At 42.4% G+C, this 15771-nt stretch overlaps 2 protein-coding genes across 7 annotated transcripts in view; one reads left to right on the top strand and one right to left on the bottom strand.

Moving 5' to 3' along the window:
* Positions 1–6840, bottom strand: part of TRMT44 (tRNA methyltransferase 44 homolog) — a 49223-nt gene extending 42383 nt beyond the window's left edge. For all 3 annotated transcript variants that reach the window (XR_010606109.1, XM_065633612.1, XM_065633611.1), the window contains exons 1-3: positions 6375–6840; positions 1848–1965; positions 761–980 (exon numbers count right to left, since the gene is read on the bottom strand). Coding sequence is in view for 2 of the 3 variants with exons in the window: in XM_065633612.1 (XP_065489684.1) it covers positions 761–980; positions 1848–1965; positions 6375–6816 (780 nt within the window). In the remaining variant the exon portion in view is untranslated. The remainder of the gene's footprint in view (positions 1–760; positions 981–1847; positions 1966–6374) is intronic.
* Positions 6841–6844: 4 nt separating this feature from the next.
* Positions 6845–15771, top strand: part of ACOX3 (acyl-CoA oxidase 3, pristanoyl) — a 35874-nt gene continuing 26947 nt past the window's right edge. For 2 of the 4 annotated variants that reach the window (XM_065633610.1, XM_065633606.1), the window contains exons 1-5: positions 6845–6902; positions 10199–10377; positions 11502–11735; positions 12763–12834; positions 14036–14125. In XM_065633610.1, coding sequence (XP_065489682.1) covers positions 10210–10377; positions 11502–11735; positions 12763–12834; positions 14036–14125 — 564 coding nt within the window. In that variant the 5' untranslated portion in view covers positions 6845–6902; positions 10199–10209. Of the gene's footprint in view, positions 6903–6950; positions 7025–7177; positions 7242–10198; positions 10378–11501; positions 11736–12762; positions 12835–14035; positions 14126–15771 lie in introns of those variants that run through there. The other 2 variants (XM_065633609.1, XM_065633608.1) reach the window with 2 other exon arrangements.

Here is a 15771-nt window from a genome sequence, read left to right as displayed (position 1 = left end):
ACTCACAAGTCCAATTTTCCTCTCACATGTATCTTTCTATTAGTACAGAAATATCAACAGTAAAACCTTTCACCATTTTCACAATATGTTTTACAGAAGCATTTACCAATAGTTTTGCTTGAAGACACAGTCGGGTGTATAAGGATATAGGTATTACTTTCATACAGCACTCAAAGATGATCACTGTCATTTTTCAGGATCATCAGGACAAAAAAATATTACAGCATTGCTCCTCTAACTCAAACACATTTGCATCGAAATTTAAGAAGAGTAATAGGAAATTCAACCTACTTGCAAACTGGTGCTATTTCCAGACTCAGATTTTGGAGAACAAGGTGCTTTATTTATGCCTTCTAGTGTGAATGACTGACCTACTGCTTACTTCTTATCTGATGAGAAACATTCTGGAAAATACCTAACTCCTCCAGATATTTAGTGTGAATTTGACTCCAAATCCGTCTTTTCCAGTCCAGTTCTTACAACTATTAATTGGTTCCCCTCCTCCGCCAAAAAAAAACCACCGAAAAAACAAAACCAAAACAAAATACAAAATGAAAACCAAAAAAAACCCCCCACACACACAAAAAAACCCAAACGAGTAAACAAAAAAAACCAAATGCCACCAAAAACCCATACATTTAAATTAAATTGTTTCTTTTAATAGAAAAATAATTTAGTGGAAGAAGTTTCACTAAACAAACAACAACAAAAATATAGGAAAGCATACTACTATGGCATTTGCATTTATTGCCAAACTTACCTTTACCATCTCTTTGTATTTTTCTTTAAGGTTTTGATAAACTTTGCTGTATTTTGCTATTGAAATGAGCGAGAGTGTACTTTTAAACTCACTGGGCTTTTGCTCCACAGACCATTTTGCCAGTTTGGACAAAAGTTCATTTCCAAGCCATGCTAGTTTGGGGTATGCAATTCCATCTGAAAACCAGTCTTCTGGAAATGCAGCTACAATAGACACAGACCTTTAAAAATAAAATAAAAACTTATTACGAATACAGTGTATTTCATTATCTCAGCTACCTCAGAAAAAGAGTGAAGAATGATTAAGTGGAAAAAAAAACCAAAGAAGCAGAGGTGTAAAAGTAGACTGGGGAATAAGGAAATAAATAATACACAAAATCAAAAGGAAAATAAAACTGTGAAGTTACTGAATAATTGAATAGTCTCCTCTGAATTTTGTTAGACAGCTCATTATCTGCCAATTCAAACATGGAACATGAGAGTCCCTGCTACATTTAGCACAATGACTGAGGACTCACATGTGACAAACAACGTGATTTAGCAATATACCCAAAGACTAACTAGTAAAAGTGAATTCATGAAGTTCATGAAAACAAGAGGAAAGTTTAGGAGAAAAACACATCAGTTGGCACATTTCATTATTCCATCATCTCTGCCTTTATTTAGATTTCATTACAGCTATGCCCTCGGATGCTCAGGACCAAGCTGCAATGGTCTACAGTTCAATGACTGAAGCCCAGCGGTTCCAAACAGCAATTCCAGTTTGATCCTCAACCTTACTAACTCCCGCAGAACCCCTCTCACAGGCACAGATCATTCCTCCTGATCAGAATATACATATTCTTCTAGACCACACACATGTGCAGTCAATGTATACATTAAAAGTTGAAACAGATTTGTTTCGTGCTTATTTGGGTACTGTAGATGTTTCATTTTTAACTGAATACTGTGCACCAAGATCACACCTCTACTGCCATTTACCAATCAAGCACCAAATTATGCAAACCAAATCACATAGATGCCAACACTAAAACACAGTGCGATGCCTGCAATAATTCAGGGTTTGCTTCCTCTCTCCCAGCACTTACCATTCTTCATCTTTTATGTGTGTAAGTTGAATTTGATAAATATTGCACTTTTTAATCTGGTATTTTCCTTCACTGTTTTCCTCCAAAGGCAAAAAGGTCACAGTTCCATTGTAAACATCTGAAAGATACGTAAATAGAGATATATTAGTCCATGGTGCTAACCATCCTGGTTAGCACTACAATAAACTTTTGGTTCCTTACCACTTTTAAGCACAAACTAGTGAGGCAAGATCTAGGACAATGCAGGAAGAACCGCGATGCTAAGAAAAGATCGATTTCTCAATGTGCCTGACATCTGAAACTACTGAATTGTTTGAATTCTCAAAATTTCACATTCTCTTGCACGATGTTAAACAAAAGTTACAAATAAAAAGGAGACTCCAGCAAAATATGAATGGCATGATACAACCTAGTACTTGCATGCCACTGTTTTTTTTGATCTTAATATCTCGATTTAGTCCCCATATCCTTTCGAAGAAGTGACTCTAAAAGCATTTACTATACTCCATATGGTATCACAGAATAACAGAATGTCAGAGTTCAGAAGGGACCTCGAAAGATCATCTAGTCCAATGTCCCTGCCAGAGCAGGAACACCTACATGAGGTTACACAGGGATGTGTCCAGGCGGGTTTTGAATGTTTCCAGAGAAGGAGACTCCACAACCTCCCTGGGCAGCCTGTTCCAGTGTCTGTCACCCTCAGTGTGAAGAAGTTTCTTCTCATATTTAAGTGGAACCTCCTGTGTTCCAGTTTGCACCCATTGCCCCTTGTCCTATCATTGGTTGTCACCAAGAAGAGCCTGGCTACATCCTCGTGACACTCACTCTTTACATGTTTATAAACATTAATGAGGTGTCCCCTCAGTCTCCTCTTCTCCAAGCTAAAGAGACCCAGCTCCCTCAGCCTTTCCTCATAAGGGAGATGCTCCACTCCCTTCATCACCTTCGTTGCCCTGCGCTGGACTCTCTCCAGCAGTTCCCTGTCCTTCTTGAACTGAGGGGCCCAGAACTGGACACAATATTCCAGATGAGGTCTCACCAGGGCAGAGTAGAGGGGAAGGAGAACCTCTCTCAACCTACTAACTACACCCCTTCTAATACACCCCAGGATGCCATTGGCCTTCTTGGCCACAAGGGCCCAGTGCTGGCTCATGGTCATCCTGCTGTCCACCAGGACCCCCAGGTCCCTTTCCCCTACACTGCTCTCTAATAGGTCATTCCCCAACCTATACTGGAACCTGGGGTTGTTGTTGGCCAGATGTAAGACTCTACACTTGCCCTTCTTATATTTCATTAAATTTTTCCCTGCCCAGTTCTCCAGGCTGTCCAGGTCTCGCTTCTGCCGTGTCAGCCACTTCTCCCAGTTTTGTGTCGTCAGCGCACTTGCTGACAGTGCACTCTATTCCCTCATCCAAGTCGTTGACGAATATATCGATAGCATTGGTCCCAGTACCGACCCTTGAGGGAATCCACTAGATACAGGCCTCCAACCAGACTCTGCACCATTGACCACAACTCTCTGGCTTCTTTCCTTCAGCCACTTCACAGTCCACCTCACTACCCGATCATCCAGACCACAGTTCCTCAGTTTAGCTGCAAGGATGCTGTGGGAGACTGTGTCAAATGCTTTGCTAAAATCAAGAAAGACCACATCCACTGCTTTGCCATCATCTCTCCACCTGGTTATGTCCTCATAAAAGGCTATGAGGTTGGTTAAGCACGACTTCCCCTTGGTGAAGCCATGTTGACTGCCCCTGATGACCTTGAAATGCCTTAAGATGGCACCAAGGATAAGTCGTTCCATCAGCTTGCCAGGGATGGAGGTGAGGTTGACCGGTCTATAGTTACCCGGGTCCTCCTTCTTGTCCTTTGTGAAGATCGGAGTGACATTTGCTTTCCTCCAGCCCTCAGGCACCTCTCCCATTTTCCACGACTTAGCAAAGATGATGGAGAGTGGCCCAGCAATGACTTCAGCCAGCTCCCTCAGCACCCACAGGTGCATCCCATCTGGACCCATGGATTTATGGATGTCCAGATTGCTTAATTGCTCCCTAACCCAATCCTCATCAACTAATGCAAATTCCTCCATTGTCCTGACTTCTTCTGGGGCCTCAGGACAACCTCCAGCAGAGACAAGGAAGGCATTCAGTAATTCTGCCTTCTCTGTATCTTCTGTCACCAGGGCACCAACCCCATTCATCAGTGGGCCTACATTGCCTCCAGTGTTAGTTTTATCTGCCATGTATCTGAAGAAGCTCTTTCTGTTGCCCTTGACCCCTCTTGCCAGGTTTAACTCTAAGGAGGCCTTAGCTTTCCTAGTAGCCTTTCTACACCCTCTGACAACAGCCTTATATTCTTCCCAAGTGGCCAGCCCCTCCTTCCATGATCTGTAAACTCTGCTCTTCCACTTGAGTTGCCCAGCAGTTCCCTGTTTAACCACGCAGGTCTCCTGGCTCCCCTCCTTGACTTCCTACATGTCGGGATGCACTGATCTTGAGCTTGGAAGAAGCAGTCTCTGAATGCTAACCAACTATCTTGGGCCCCTTTACCTTCAAGTACTCTTGCCCACAGGATTTCCCCTAGCAATTACTTGAAAAGGCCAAAGTTCCCCCTGCTGAAGTCCAGGGTTGCGATTCTGCTTGGTATGCTGTTCCTGTCACATGAGGTCCTGAACTTCACCATCTCATGGTCACTGCAGCCAAGACATATGATATGTATGCATCATTACTTTATAAACCAGCTGCAAAAATCTTTTTAGTTACTGGTTACCCAGAGCAATTTTTTTTCTGAATAACTTAAGTTCTCATTTTTCAAGATGTTTTTTCCATTACCATCAAAACAAACATTCTGACAGCCACAAATCTTCAAACTGAGAATGCTGTATTGGCTAAGTAATCAAATTCCAATTTGACTCCAAAATTTTCTGAGTGAGACAGGAAAAAACAATTAGCAATTGAGTAAACATCAAGTCTTGCAATCTCAGCCCATCCTTAGTCAATTCTCTCTCTAATATTCTGATTTGTTTTGAACATATTAATTAGAAAAAAAAAATCTCCTAGGGTTTTTCTTACTGTCCTGGTTTATTGCCACCTTGCCTTAAACCTTGACACTTATAGATAGGCTCTCTAGGTGTAGCTTAAGAACATCCCCTCTTAACATCAAAAGAAAACACAAATCACAAAACTGTGACGTATACCTTTTCTTCTGAAGTCATTAGAGTATCACAGAATGGTTAGGGTTGGAAGGGACCTCTGCAGATCACCTAGTCCAACCCGCCTGCTAACGCAGGTTCAGCTAGAGTGGATTGCACAGGAATGTGTCCAGGCAGGTTTTGAATGTCTCCAGAGAAGGAGACTCCACAACCTCTCTGGGCAGCCTGTTCCAGGGCTCTGGCATCCCCAAAGTAGTTTCTCCTCATATTCAGATGGAACCTCCTACACTTCCGTCTGTGCCCGTTGCCACTCATCCTGTAACTGGGCACCACTGAAATGAGTCTGATCCCATCCTCTTGACACCCACTCTTGAGATATTTATAAGCATAAATAAGATTTCCTCTCAGCCTTCCTTTCTACAGGCTGAACAGACCCAGCTCTCTCAGTCCCTCCTCCTAAGAACCATTGGTTACAAGAGTACCCTAAGTCAGCTGTCCCTGTAAAGTACTACAGGTCTTTTTGAATTGTAAATTTAATTGGGTCTGGAATTGTGATTCTTGTCAAAAATTATCCAAAATTTGTCTTAAAAATGTGTCGTCAAACCTATATAAGTTTCCTTGCATTAATAGGATTTACTGCAGCATATTACCATCATATAATGTAAGCACCTACAAAACATAAAAATTAGGTTTGGTGTTTTTTGGTTTTAAAGCAATACTGAACAATATGAAAACTAATGCAAACAGTTCAACTTGGCCAGGCAGGTGCCACAGCTGCCTACTGTTTCCACGATCTCTGCACTTTCAAATCCTACCGCCACTTCTCCCCTCATTAGGTTTGCACTACGGCAGCACTTTTGTGTGGGCAGCTTAGTCAGGACAGGAACCTGCACGATGACAGTGCTTCTTGCTTTTACTTCTTAAGGAAAACAAAAAGACAAGGCATTTTCTACACCTCTTCCACAGCAGCAGGGTGCTCGGCTTCCCCAAGTGTTTTTGCTATCCTGGCACTACCTTATAAGTAACATTTAGCTTTTCCCCTACTATGCCTTCCTAAGGTTGAAGTAGGGGTTGTTTAAGCCAGAGTCCTACATGCATTTGACCTCTGTATTTTCAACTGCTGACACTTCACAGCACAACAAAAAAAAAAGGTAAAAACAAAAGATAATAAAGTCTAAGCACACGGTAGAGAAAAAATATCCATCTGCACTCCAAGACGGGAAAAAAGTGGCATTTATCTCGCTTGCGGGACAACCCCGGATGGCACAGATCCGCAACAGACCCGCAGGCTGCGCTCCGGCTCCGGCACCGGCCCCAGGAGCGGGCCCGGGGCCCGGCACGCCGCCCCCTCTCCCCGCCCCGGGGCTCCCGCTCACCTTGCACCGCCAGCTCCTTGGTCGGCGGGGCGGGCGGGCCGAGCGGCCGCCCCCGGGGCAGCAGCGTCCTCAGCGCAGCGCGGAGCTCGCAGCGCCGGCCCGGCCCGCCCCACGGCGTGAGCGGCGGCGGCAGCTGCCCGTGCCCCGCCGAGAGCTGCCCGCGCACCTCCCTCCAGAGCCGGCCCAGCTCCGCAGGCCCGCCAGGCGCCGCCCGCCCCTGCTGCCCCGCGCCGCTCCCGCCTCCCCACCCGGCGACGAGAGGGGGAAACGCTTCTCCGCCCTCCCCGAGCGGCACCGTCCCCTCCGCCTCGATGGCGGCGCCGCACAGCCGCCTGTTGGCCACCTGCGGCTTCTCCAGCCAGACGCGCACGGCCCCCCAGAAGCCGTGGGGCAGCGCGGCGGCGCCGCCGTCCCGCACGGTCGCCGTCCCCACCAGCCCCATCGCCGCCTCTCCCACCGCCGGAGGAGGCGGGGCGCGTCGCAGGCTGCTCTCGTCAGTTCCTGAGGCGGGCACGCCGGCGGCCGCAGGTACGTACCGCGGCCCTTCGCCCCGGGGCGGAGGTTTGAAGCCGCAAGGGACGCGGCCGCGGGCGGGAAGCGCCGCCGGTCAGGGCTGCGCGGGAGCCGGAGCTGCCGCCGTGCGGGGCGCGGTGAGACGCTGCTGCGGTGCCGTGCTGCAGCTCTAGAGCCCCGGGAACCGTCTGCTCGCAGGGGCAGGTGGAGGCTGGAGGATTTTTAACGTGCGGATTCTCGGTATCGTCGCGGCAGCGGCTACGGTGCCTCAGCGTAGAGACGCCTTTCTGAAAGCGGGCTCAAAACTGGAGCGCTGACTGGCAACCCGCCAGGCTGCCCGATTCTTAAATCAGGGTACATTTTTGTAGTAAAAAACAGTATATTACGTAGTTGTTTTGGTTTTGTTTTTCCTCCTCCCATAACGAGGCCTCTCCCATAATGGATGCAGTTCAAAAAGCGGTTGTGCAATGAAACCGCAAAGGACTTTTAAAGAAGTTTCCTTCCCTGCCGGTAGCCTCTCCGGTGCCCCTCTCTGGGCAACTCTCGTCGCAAGCTTTTTATTTCATTTTTCTAGTTGCTCCGCGTTTGCGAGTAATGGTGTTTCTGACAGAACAAGGGTGCAATATCGTTATTCTTGACAGCTACCATGTGCCTGAGCTGTATCATCATTGTGCAAGATAATTCACGATAATACACTGCAAACAAATACGCCTTTGTGCTCTGGGTGCTGTAGTTTTCCAGTCGTGCATTCGAGTTACTAGCAGGAGCGTCTTCCACATAAATAGGTTTTCAACTCAGCATTTCTCAGTGAAACTGCAGCGGTTCTCAGCAAGTTGAAAAATAATGTGTTATTTTTTACTGCCACATCCACACGCAAATTTCAAAGTGTCAGCGCCAGCCTGAAATTGACACTGAAATTAACACTGCAGTTATTCTTCAGGCCCACCCTTTGTTACTTTCCTTCTGTAATTGGCTGGTTTGGTTTCCTAATTAGTTTTTAAAGTGTTTGCTTGGAACGAAATTATATTAAAACATTGTATGAAGGCAGAGAGAGGAACTGTTTTGGTTTTTTTTTTTTTTTAAAGTACAGGATGCTTTTTTATGAACACTTAGGTTTTCCCATTTGAACAATTTCAATGATTGGCAATGTAAATAGATGCAATAACTGCAGTATTTTGATGCAAATTTTTCTCTGTTCTGAGACAGAAGCCTTGAACTTCTGCCTGATTTACCTGTTACCCAGTTAGAAGAGTGATGTTTGTTTATTTGGCTGCAGATTGAAATGGTCCTTCCCAATCCCCCCTTTTTTTGCCCTCTCTACAGTTGCTCAGTACTGGGACTGAGCTAGAAAATGACCTCCATAAGAGGATTAGGTTGAAAGAAACATAGCAAGGAGATATGTCAAGATCATGAAGGGGAAAAAAAAAAAAAAAGGTGACAGCAAAAGCAGAGTGCCAAACCGGTAGTTTCGGTGCTTTATGATGTTCATAGTCCATCCTGAGCCATTGGCCAGCCCTGGGCCTGGATGTCCTCCCAGTACCTCTGAGAATTGTGTCTACCAGCCAGTCTCCTCGTTATACTGTGGCCAACTTCTATTCCCGTGCCCCATCATTTTTGCATCTTACAAGTATAACACAGATCTCTGCCACCTGCAAGAAGTGGCAGGAATTCCTGGGTGTGATACGAGGCAGTGGCGGCAGAGGGCACCCCGACATCTAAACCTTTACCCTTTGGGCCAGGCTATAACACAAAGCAAGATTCCCCATCTCTCCAAAACCAGTGCGGTTGTACCTACTGGTAATGAAATCCTGCTGGTTCTGTGATGTTTTGCAATGCACTCGCATCAATCACCTGTATATACAAACAACAAAATGCTGGCAGATGTGGGGCCTCACTGCTTTTGGTCGCAAGAGTCTGAGACCAACTCAGCACAGAAAAAAATAAGTGTATTAGCAAAAAAATATTTAGCGAGAAGACAGAGTAAAAATGTCATAAGCCACCAAATAACAGAAATTAAAATGTAAACTTAGGGAGGAAAGAGGGAAAAATGAAGTGTGGTTGCAAAGTTCATGCTTTGCATACTTTGTTTATTCTCGGGTATGGCAATATGACACTTAAAAGAAGTGCATACCTATGCCCTTACAATTTTCTAAAACTGTATCTTCCATGTAGAAGAAATGTCCTATAGTTTTTATGTGTTTTGTAGAAGTCACTACTATGATAGTTTTGTTTCACTTCATTTATGCAGGTTTAATCTTTACCTTTTGCAGGCCCATTGCAGACAGGGCCCCCTGCTTGTCCCATTCACCTGTTCTATTCAAATCAATGAAGTTAGTGATGGACAGCATGTTGATAATTGTTCTAGTTTCACAATTCTGAATGTTCACCATGTCAAAGCAATGGAATAGTATGCAGGGCTGCAGGCATTTATGTTTCCCCGCTGTAAAGCCACCTGTTTATTTCTGCACCATATTCCTTATGGCCTGGGCAGATATACCCAGGTAGCGCAGAGCTCTCATAGCCAAGGGGATCCGTGGGAGCTAGCCCAGTTCTGGACAAGATTAAATCAGGCAAAGGACATGCAAATATGCAGAATTTTACAGAAATTTGTTTCTTGCAATTGGGGTACGTGCAACAAAGGTTTTATTACCCACTCATACGTTCAACAAGTGGAAGATAAGGGCAGAGCTCCTACCACTTCCCTGATGTCTTCTGTCTCAGGTTTATGCACAAGCAACAGCGCATCAGTTATATAATAACAAACCTTAACATATAACCAACATACCATTTAGTTAAAAGTTGTTTAAATGTTAACTAGTAATGTGGAAATAATCCAGGTGTCTCCTGCATTTGAACAGGGCTTTGTATGCATGTTTGGGTTCTTTTGTATTTTATTCTTTTGCATTTAAGTTAGAAGTGAGGTTACAATTATTCACATTATGTTATTTAACATGTTATTTTTTTGCCTGGATCTTTTATCTCGTCCCCCCTTCCTTATTATGCAATATTAACCAATGGTGTCCCTGATGCATATTTTGCTTATTTTAAGAGGTTTAGCTCATATTTTGATAACAAAGACCATGCGATTCGTTTTCATTTTATCAAAGGCATTTTTTTGGTCTTAGCTTGTACCAAGCCAATTGAATTAGAAAATTGGAAGGGCAAGCTTTAGTTGGCTCTGCAGTGCTCTACTTGTACGTTTGAACAAGGCTATGGATGTAATTAACGACCCTTGTGATTTCTTTTTATTGTTAAAAATTAGACATCTGTGGTGCTTCAGTTTGTGATGTATCTTTTCTTGTTTGGTGCAGTTCAGCTAACAATGTCATCCACACTGAAGCTGAAAGAAGTCACTGGCAACCGAAAGTCATGGGATACTTTGCTGCCAGATTTCCCTAGAGGACCGCTTTGCAAATATCGTAAGAAAGCTTCCTTTAACTGGAAAGAGATGGCAGTGTTCCTAGATGGCGAAGATATCATGGAGCTTAAGGTAAACTTTGCAAGAATTGTAAGCATGTTTTAATTTTGGAGATATCAGTAGAAGCAAGTATGCGATTTTCAAAGGGAGAGTATTTAATTTAATAATACTCTGTAGATATGGAGCATGGAAAAATGCTTTTGCACGTCCAATTTTCAGAACAGAACTGAACTTTTAAGCGACCTAGTTTTCCATGACATGAGGCTCATTTCATTACTGAACATCAGTACAGGGAAGACCAGCAGGTGCTACATTACAGAACTTCAGTGTTTGCTTCAGACTGAGAAAGAACTATATTTTACTATATTTTTTACTCTACTGTTTGCATTAAATCATGTATCCGATGGTTTTACAATGCACTTAAGCTGACCTAAGTTCATGCCACTGCCAAACATAGTATTTCTCTCTTCCTTTGACTGACATAATTTCCTACAATCTTCTGTGCTTGCATTGATGCTTATGTGGCACTGCAGTTGGACACATTAGCATGCCTATGTCACTGAAAGCTAACCCTACCAGAAAAAAGAGATTAATTGCGGCACAAGAGATGGTGTGGGAATGCATGACTTGGAGGTATAGGAGGAGACAGAACTGACTTTTCCGAAGGTGGTATAGATTTGCATGGGTTTAAGCTAATCTTGAACATTCACCATAATTATTAAAATCTTAGAAGATGGATCAAAGAAATAAAAAATGCCTCATTCTGGATCTGACTGGCTTTAGCATTATTGGATATTTCTAACTGAATGTAACCCCTGGAGTTCTACCTTTATTCTCAGATTGAGGGATGTTGCCCTTCAGATCCTGCCAGCAGCTTCATATAGTGAAATAATAAACCTGCTTTAAAAAGCAAGTAAGTTTTACTGTACTGTTCTCTTAACATTGAGAATGAATCAGTCCCACTTGTATTACTTTATGACAAAGGAGCTTTCATAAAATTCAGCTGCGTGAACTGTATATATAATGACAGACCGTTTAATTATATTTTTTAATTCACTGGAGTTTTGGCTTTATAAATTCACATCTTCCTATCAAACAAATGTAGTTTGAAGCCTAATATTATCCTAGAAGAACATTAACTGGTTTTGTTAATGCTTTTAGATTAACATTCTCATGTCAGCTTTTCCCCCCTGAAGAACAGAATCTTCTCTGCTCTGGAAAGTGATCCTGTCTTTGCACATCATCCTGGAGAAGATTTGTGCCGTGAGAAATATCAGGAGCTGACATTTCTGCGCTGTAAAAGGCTCTTTGAGTATGATTTTCTTACTCAGCAAGAGATCATCGAGAACCCATTAAAAATATTTCATATGATCATCTGTATAGGAATGTACGATTGGTCTCCATGTCTCCAGTATTTCTTACATTGTGGTGTAAGTACAGTTCAAAAGGTATAGTGGTGTATATTTGAATTTAAGTCTCTTGTAATACTGTATTTGTCTTTCTGCCTATTGTATTAAAGCTTTCCACAGTCCTTTGTTTTCAAAAATGAAGTTAATTTTAACTGCTTAGAAGAATCAGAGAGCTGTGGGATGAAGTTAGTAGATCTTTGTGCTTAAGCCCTGTCTCCACTGGAATCTCACCTGGAAAGTAAAAGTGGAGCAGTACAGACAGAGCTACAGAAAGTTATTTTGATGCCTACAGCTCCACCTTTTGTCCACTCCTCTGCCTCCTCTCTATGGCATTAGCAGCCAAAGAACTTGGTTGTTGGGCCCCGTTTGGTGGCTGTGTCTTTGTTACAGATAACAGGTATCAGAAACTTCCTTGCCTCACCCTCAGTGTGTTGATTCAGGGCAGAATCCAGAAGGAACAGAAACCAGTGTAGGTTTCTCACTGACATCAGTGGCCAGGATTCTGTTCATAAGTTGCTCCCTAGATGAGTCTCTCAGAAAGAATACTTGACATAGCTGGTCAAATAATATTAGTAGAATTAATTAATTATTACTATTCACATGGCTGGAGAGAGTCTGGAAATTGTAGTTTTGTTATGTGAATATCCATCTGGAAAAACTGAAGGTAGCTTCAAAAAGTGTTCTTGTCTGATCTTGAATTCAGTTCTCAATCCCTTTGAAATAAAACAAACTAGAACAAGTTTAAAGTTTTACTTTGCTCAAGGGGACATCAGCAAGAACAAGTAGAAACTGAGCTCGTTAAGGGTTTTTAAAAGTCTGCAATAAAGGCTTTAACAGGTTAGAGCTGTGAAAATTTCAGTCCTCTGTAAAGAGGCCTTGATGAGATAAAATCCTGATTTACCTCCTCCAGCTATAGACTAAGCAGTAGTTTAGTGTGCAGCCTACTTTCCCTGGCCTTTTTAACGGACATCACTATTACAAACTACGTGCAATTTGTGCTTTCCATCATGGGGTCACTGATTTCATTCATCATTCTCTGTTTTTACAGGTATTTGCAGGTGCAATTTTGAGTGCTTCTGAGAGATTTGCAGACTTTGTGAAACAGGTTTATAGCATGGAGGTAACTTTTTTTTGATAACTTATGAGAATTTGTCACTGTCAGAGCATGGCACTACCTGCACCCTTGTGTTATTTCTGTTCTCTTTGCATACCCGGGTATTTCTAAATAGCAAAAGACCAAGGAGCAGGTTGAAGCACTGAGCCCTGACAATCCTCGCTGCTAGCCACTGTGCTGCTTCCTGGCTTTCTTTTAGACTGCTCTGCAGAATAAGCACAGCCTCTTCGATATAGAAAAAGCCAATCGTAAACAGTTCCTCCTGCCAGTGCCATTTAGCCACGTGGGCAGCATTCACTGTCTGGCCTGACCCTCTTCAATTTTGTGAGACATATATGCTGAGTGCACTCAGACTGAGCTTCATGCTACTTTTGTTGTTCTTTACCACTTCTTATCTGTTTTATTTGTTTGCTTGTTTTCCTAACGATTCACCTTCCTTGCTTATTTAGTTTTCTGAAGTTGTGTGTTTATCTGTCTGCTCATAAACAGCAATATACTGCTACACAGTTCTGATTGGATACCCCATGTTGAAGATCAGGATCAATTCTTTAAATGACTCTCAGTCCAAGCAAAAACCTGATGATAAGTATTTGTCAGAATAATTTTGCCTGAGGGTTCAGGTTTTTTTATTTGTTTTGGTTTTTTATTCTCACTTGCTTTTCAAAGGTTTGTTACTAAAGAATATGTACTACAGGCCAAACCAGTCTAGAGGAGGAGGTTGCAGTATGCACATTTTAGCGTGGATTCAAGCAAATGGTGTTCCCAGATGCTGCGGAGAACCGAGTGTATCCATATATTGATCTGATATAAATGTATCCCCTTCAGTAATGTAGGCTATTTGCAATTATAAAAATAAACAGCCTCATTCTGGTTTTCCCCTGATTCTGGCAGTTCCCAGAACTGCTTGTAACACAAGCAGACTTGCCAATTTTCACCACGCAACAGTTCTTTCAACCCAGCCAGCTGAATACTCGTCAGTGGATATAATAATCCATACCTGCCTGAATGAGTTGGCCATCAGCAAAGGAAAAAAATATCAGTTACCCTGCAGCAGGCATGATGTCCTAGCCTTAGGGTTACATCTGATTGGTTTCTTGCAATTGTGAGTTATTTTCCAACAGCTGAACTTGCAATCATTTGAAAATCTTGCAGTTTTAATTGCTGTTACAAAGTAGTCTTGAACTGTGCCTTATGTCTCTTTATTTAGATTTTTGGATGTTTTGCTCTGACTGAACTCAGCCATGGAACTAATACCAAAGGCATACGGACTACTGCCACGTTTGATCGAAGCACACAGGTTAGTCCTTTATGCACAGGAATAATGTTTGACATTGTTGAGCTCTGTTATTTACTAACAGAACAGAATGATTCATGGATTTCTTTGATTAGCAAGGATCAAGTTCAACCCCAAATGTAAAAAAACAAATCAAATATTTGCATTATTGTAAATATTTACAATAAACCCAGCAATTTCTCTTGTCTTGTACAAGTAGGTATTTTTAGCTTCTGGTTGTGGTATAAAATAAGGATAACATCCTTCTCCTTTGTTGTGTCTCTTAAGGAATAGCTGGATGTGCAGATTAAATTGTCTTTTGTCTTTAAAATGAAGGCTCTATATACAAAGATTAGGATTATTTTCTAAGGATGAGAAAAAGAAGTACAAAAAGCGAGATACCAAGACTATCAGAGACATCCAAAGAAGAAAACAGTGAACTGCTTTTTCCATTAGGATAGTGCTTACTATTCATAATTTGTTTTCTGAAATCAACACTACTGCAGAAGTAAATTCAAAGTCCTAAAAAATTTTCAGTAAATGAATAGGACTCATCATAGTTTTACATTAAGGGAAAAGAAATTAGAAGTTTAGAGAGGAGGCTGATATAACTTTCTTTCATTCTTTGTTATCTACATGCATGGTTTATGCCAAGTTGAGTTTAAAATATGTTATTTAATGTCCCAAGAAGGTAGGCTCATCATGTCCCCCAAAGACTGTGGCAATAAAATGCACTGTAATATACAGAACTGTGTTCTATTACTGTCAACAAACAATGTCACATCACCAAGTGGCTTCAAAAGAATGAGAAATGAGAATCATAGATTCGAAACATAAGATTTTATATTCTTCAGCAGGACAACATTCCAGTCTGCTTTTTTCTTCATATAAAAGCAATTCAGAGATCATATATGCAACATTGGGTGTTCATAACGCTGTCCAGAAAGAGAAAACAAACAAACAAACAAACAAAACCCCAAAAACCCAAAAACAAACGCAAAATCCCAAACTTGTGAGATTGGCATCATGAAAAGTTCCATTTAAATAAATTGAGTTTTAGGTTGATGATGAGTGCTCTGCAGTAGAAGTGACGGAAATTAATAAATCTTTGTTAAGATTGTGATGGTCTGAGTTCAGATTTCTTTTACATCCAGAAAGCACACTATTCGGAATGTAAAAATCTAAATGCTGAATCTATGTCTAAATTTCAAGATACATGTTTTCCTCAGAATTCCCACTACTCGTGATCCCCCAGTTCTCCAGACTGGGAAGCGTGCCGCCTTTCACCCTGCCAGCCAGGCTGCCTTCCCATCCAAAACTGAGGAGGAAGGAGGTGATCCCTGCGCAGGTTTCAGTCCTCGCAGCTGAAATTGCCCTCACAGTCCCTCGCGTGGACTCACAGCTCAGTTTAACCTAAGGTCTAGGAAGTGCTTTTGAGTCCATCACTTAGCTTTACCTTTTTTTTTTTTTTTTTTTTTTTTAAATGCTTGAATAAGCAATAAAAAGGCTGAATTTCAGGCTTTACAATGAACTAATGAACGTTCTCAGCTCTAATTTTTTCCTAGCTGCATGTATTCTCTCCAAACTTGAACACAGAAAGAGCAACCTCCGCCGTTGGAGTACAGAATGAAACCCTGGCAGTTAGTGAATGTTTTCAAAACATTACCATG

Source organism: Caloenas nicobarica, chromosome 4 (genome assembly GCF_036013445.1).
Source record: "Caloenas nicobarica isolate bCalNic1 chromosome 4, bCalNic1.hap1, whole genome shotgun sequence".
Taxonomy (NCBI): domain Eukaryota; kingdom Metazoa; phylum Chordata; class Aves; order Columbiformes; family Columbidae; genus Caloenas; species Caloenas nicobarica.
Note: the sequence above shows the minus strand (reverse complement) of the source record. Positions and strands in the feature narration are given on the sequence as shown.